This window comes from Triticum aestivum, chromosome 5A (assembly GCF_018294505.1).
Source record: "Triticum aestivum cultivar Chinese Spring chromosome 5A, IWGSC CS RefSeq v2.1, whole genome shotgun sequence".
NCBI classification, from domain to species: domain Eukaryota; kingdom Viridiplantae; phylum Streptophyta; class Magnoliopsida; order Poales; family Poaceae; genus Triticum; species Triticum aestivum.
This window is the reverse complement of record NC_057806.1, coordinates 391,110,307-391,114,736: the sequence shown is the minus strand read 5'-3', so window position 1 is coordinate 391,114,736 and position 4,430 is coordinate 391,110,307. Positions and strand designations below refer to the sequence as shown.

The window sequence follows — 4,430 nt, the reverse complement described above, 5'->3', positions numbered from 1 at the left end:
GTGGTTGGATGGTTAGAAGGACCTTGGTATCCCTAGTCCATCAGGATTCAAGTCCTAATGCTCGCATTTATTCCTGAATTTATTTCAGGATTTTCGGCGATGCACATTCAGTGGGAGAAGACGTTCCCGTCGATGACGAGGTGCCTATGGCGACTTCGTAAATTTGAAGATGATATGCCGACTCAGTCGTTCGGAGGTGCTCATAAGGGTAGGGTGTGCGTGTGTGTTCATAGGGATGAGTGTATGCGCGTGTATATGAGCGCTTGCGTCTGTACTATGTTTAAAAAGAAATGCCGTGTGGGATTAATGATGTCCCGCATCTGATCTGGATTATCATTTGTAACGAACTTGCTAATGTTAATTAATAAAAAGGCTTTTCATTTTTTACCTATAGTATAGCCTATAAAGAAAAACATTTTTTCCCAGAGAGTGAAATCATCGAAACTTCCTCGGCACCGCACCACTGGTACGGTCCACCAGTCAGTGACCAAAATCCCCGGGCCGGGCCGGGCCGAGCCCTGCAGGGCCCAGCGATTCCACACTCACGCTCCATTCGGGCCTATCCATCCACCCACGCTTCGGGCTCCGAGGGTTTCGTAGCGGACGCGTCAACTCAAGTCCAAGTCCCCCTCCCTCCTTCCCCCTCCCTCACACGCTCCGCTCCGCTCTATATAAGGTGCGCCAAGTCCGCGGCGCTGTCCATCCAACTCCACACCGCCTCACACCACCGCCACCGCCACCCACGCTGCACTCCGGCGACCCGCGAAGATGCAGATCTTCGTCAAGACGCCGTCGGGGAAGACGATCACGCTCGAGGTCGAGGGCGGCCACGACATCGCCGACGTCAAGGCCAGGATCCACGACAAGGAAGGTAGCGAAGCATCTCCCCGCCTCTCATCTCTGTGCCGCATTGGTGTGCGCGCTCGCCTAGCACCCTTTGCTCCTTCTGCTCGCCGCCGCGCCCGGCAGCCCTGTTCCTTGCATCTGTTGCGCTCCTGTTCTAGTGTCGATCGGTCCTCGGAATTGGAGGCGCCTGTTTCGATCCTCGTTTTCTGTTTACACATGCCTGTTTCCAGTCGAATCCGAGAGATGCTAGCTAGAAACATTTCTCTGCGTTTGCTCCGGCCGCTTGCTCGCCGTCTGGACTCGGGATGCCCTGTTCCTTGCGTCTGTTTGTTCCGATCGGCCTTTGGAGGCGCTTGTTTTGCTCTTCGTTTTCGGTTTACCCATGCGCGCATCAAATCCAGGCGATGCTAGGAACATTTCTCTGCGTTCTTGCGTGTTCGATTGGTAGATTGCCGATCGAGTAGTACTTGCTTCCTGTCGCTGTTCATATTGGTTGGGAACAGAGCAGAGAGCGCGATCTGGGCGATCCGTGGCGTTAAGCACTCAAGCTAGCTTCACATCAATAGATTCCATGTTTGACCCGAGACGAGTCCCGCGGGTAGAGTTAGATCGGCTTGCGTTTATGAGTTTCCTAATAAGTGATGGGGTCGTCTTCTTTCTTCAGCAACCTGCTAGCGACGACGCATTTCAAATTTGAACTCTCGATTTGGATACCAAATTTAACTGCTGTTCATCTTAAATTAGTGTTGGTCGTTCTCTAATTACTGGTATCCCGCTTGATGGACTGCAGATGTGCCGCCGGATCAGCAGCGCCTCATCTTCGCAGGGAAGCAGCTGGAAGAAGGCCACACGCTGGCGGACTACAACATCCAGAAGGAGTCCACGCTTCACCTCGTGCTCCACCTCCACGGCGGCAGGGGCGGCACCGGCAAGGGGGGAACCTACCCGAAGATCGAGCCCAACCTCCTTCAGCTCGCCCTCAAGTACAGGCAGCTTAAGCTCGTCTGCCGCAAGTAAGCCCCTGAATCGATGCCTAACCCTGGTCTGGTCAAGTTCATGCGTGTGATGTTTGAAGAGGTGGTTGCTATGAGCTATCTCTGTTCTCTGATCGATGTGCTTGTTTGTTGTAGTTCTCAACTAATTAGCAGTGGCATATGACGACTCTTAAACATTTCCTTGTCATGCCCATTGGCTCTCATTTTTGCATAAGAAGATAATCGTTGAGAAGCAATTTTGTGTGCAATCACTGCAATGGCAATGTAGAGATGCCCTAAGATTACAGCAATTTTGTTTTGCAGGTGCTATGCACGCCTTCCCGTCAGGTCTGCCAACTGCCGCAAGAAGAAATGTGGCCACTGCAACGAGGTGAGCCTTAACTGCGACCTATTATTGTTTTGCTATCATCTTACATGCTTGGCCTTACTAGCCTTTATGTATGCTGTCCGTCAATGTTCTTTGTTTCGCCATACCTCAGTCATGATATATGCGTGTCACTTGGGTGTCGAACATATTGTGTTTTTCATCACAGTGTTTTGTTATGATGCTTGGTTCAGAGTTATTGGAAGGTACTTATGTATCAATTTACAAATAATGGAGCCTATTATGCTATCATCGTTCATGTTCTTGGCCTTGGTCACCATAAATATTGCCCTGTCCATGTTATTTGCCTCTAGTCATTGTAGGATCAACACCTTCTGTAGGTCTTCTATGATCAATATAATTAAGCAATCTCATGATGCCTGTTCCAGAGTAAATATGCCAAGTCAGCTCACTAGTGTTTTGCATCATTCTAGATGCTAAGGGAGACAGGGAGCTTACTACTACAGCTTTGTTCATGTTATGTCGTGTACTTAAGTTACAGTTGTGTGTATTCTGCCGTCTGGAATCCTCATTCTGCAACAATGTGTGCAATCGAGTGATACCCTGCTCGTGGAGATTTCAATCACTTGTGCAGTAGTTGCCAACTTTAATTCTATTTGTTGGTGTCACTTGCTTATTTGACTTGATAGATACTGTTCATGCATGTTCTTCGTTTTGTCATGCCGCAGTAGTCATATAACATCGAACACATTCTGTTCTTCACCATCCGTACCTATTTATGATGCTTGTTTCAGAGTTATTGTAACTTGTAAGGTAGTAGTACTGTAGCATTTTAGACACATAGTGGAGCTAACTACACTACAGTTGTGTATCAATCTAGACATAATGACGCTATCATTGTTAATGTCTCTTTGCCTTTGGCTTCAGTTATTGTAGCATCAAACACCTTCTCTGAAACTTTATCATTAGCATACACAAATTCATGATGTTTGGTTTCAAAGTCAATGTGCCAAGTCAGCTCACTAGTGTTTTGCACCAATCTGACGCTGACAGAGATAACTAGTACAGCTCTGTATATGTTATTATGTCTCCTTCAGACTTCAGTTATATTTTTGCTGTGTACTGCTCTCCATATTCTGCTGTGCTGAATCGTCGATCTCTCGATTCCGGAGCAGTATGTGCAATGGGTTGATAACCCACTCCTAGAGATTTGAATCACTTGTGGCTGCCAACTTAACTCTGTTTCAACATTTTATATTTTCAGACGAGGACCAAGAAGAAGCTGAAACCCAGGGACCCATGAAGCACTGCACTGGCCAGCAAGAGAAAGGGATGCCCAAGTGACACGCACCAGCTGAATTTACCCTACCGTCTCCTTATATTAGCTCCTTATATTAGCTTCTTGTTACCTTTTAAGTTCCTGCTGCTGCTGGGTTTAAACACCCTAAATGCGTACTCTAGCTGAATAGTACTATGGATTCCTGTTGCATCATGGGTTCTGTTGATGATCCCCTAAATACTCTTGATGGTGATGCCGTGCTTAAGGGATGCTAGTTACGAATTCCTGCTGTTATCATCACATGGACATGGGTTCTGTTCTGTTGGAATAGATGAATGGATGCTTCTCCAGTTTACATGGCAGGCACCTTGGTTCAGTTTCGGCCAATTGTTAGCATTCTGTTATGTGCCAAGTTTTGTTCCTGTATTATGTGACCCTTCTGTTTCTCTGTTCCGGTTTCAGTTGAGTTGCTCAGGTTGTTGAACTGGCCCACCCAAATATCGGTGTAGGCAATTCTGTTGCTTCACTGTGCTGCTGCGTGTCCATCGCCGGCCGGCACTGTGGCCAAGGCGCACAAGCACATAGTCGTCATATCTCATTTTCTTCTTTCGTTCACATGTTTCGATGAAACGATCTTTTTGTTCACACATTTTGATTTGGGTGGAACGTTTTGTATTATTCCGTAAGCAACTAAGCTGCATGAAAAAAGAGACAAAGCATCATGCATACATTCAACCGATATATACAAATCACATGTCGTCTGCTCCTCCTCAAATATGTTGGGCGCTCCATGTCGTCCTAAAACGCATGATCGCCACTTGTATTACCTACAAAAATGATCTTGATGTTGGATTCATGGTAGTGGGATCAAACATCATCAACCGGTTTTCCTCATACACCTTCTCTTGCATCAACCGATTCTACTCTTGCAAAAACAAAATGATTCTCCTCAAGTTGAAGCCTACGTGCCATCATTTCTTCCATG

General features: G+C 46.9%; 1 protein-coding gene across 1 annotated transcript; it reads left to right on the top strand.

Annotated features, from left to right (window-relative positions):
• Positions 1–652: 652 nt before the first annotated feature.
• LOC123103552 (ubiquitin) lies at positions 653–3,821 on the top strand. The gene is made up of 4 exons (XM_044525169.1): positions 653–871; positions 1,637–1,859; positions 2,145–2,211; positions 3,431–3,821. The coding sequence occupies exons 1-4, from the start codon at positions 769–771 to the stop codon at positions 3,467–3,469; spliced, it is 432 nt and encodes a 143-aa protein (XP_044381104.1). The 5' UTR covers positions 653–768; the 3' UTR covers positions 3,470–3,821.
• The last annotated feature ends 609 nt before the right edge of the window (positions 3,822–4,430 follow it).

Bases quoted from the DNA above. Each gene is read 5' to 3' on its own strand.
- LOC123103552 (XM_044525169.1), top strand. From the start codon at position 769: ATGCAGATCTTCGTCAAGACGCCGTCGGGGAAGACGATCACGCTCGAG. The intron at 872-1,636 runs GTAGCGAAGCAT...GATGGACTGCAG, and splicing joins CAGGATCCACGACAAGGAAG to ATGTGCCGCCGGATCAGCAG. The intron at 2,212-3,430 runs GTGAGCCTTAAC...TTATATTTTCAG, and splicing joins AATGTGGCCACTGCAACGAG to ACGAGGACCAAGAAGAAGCT.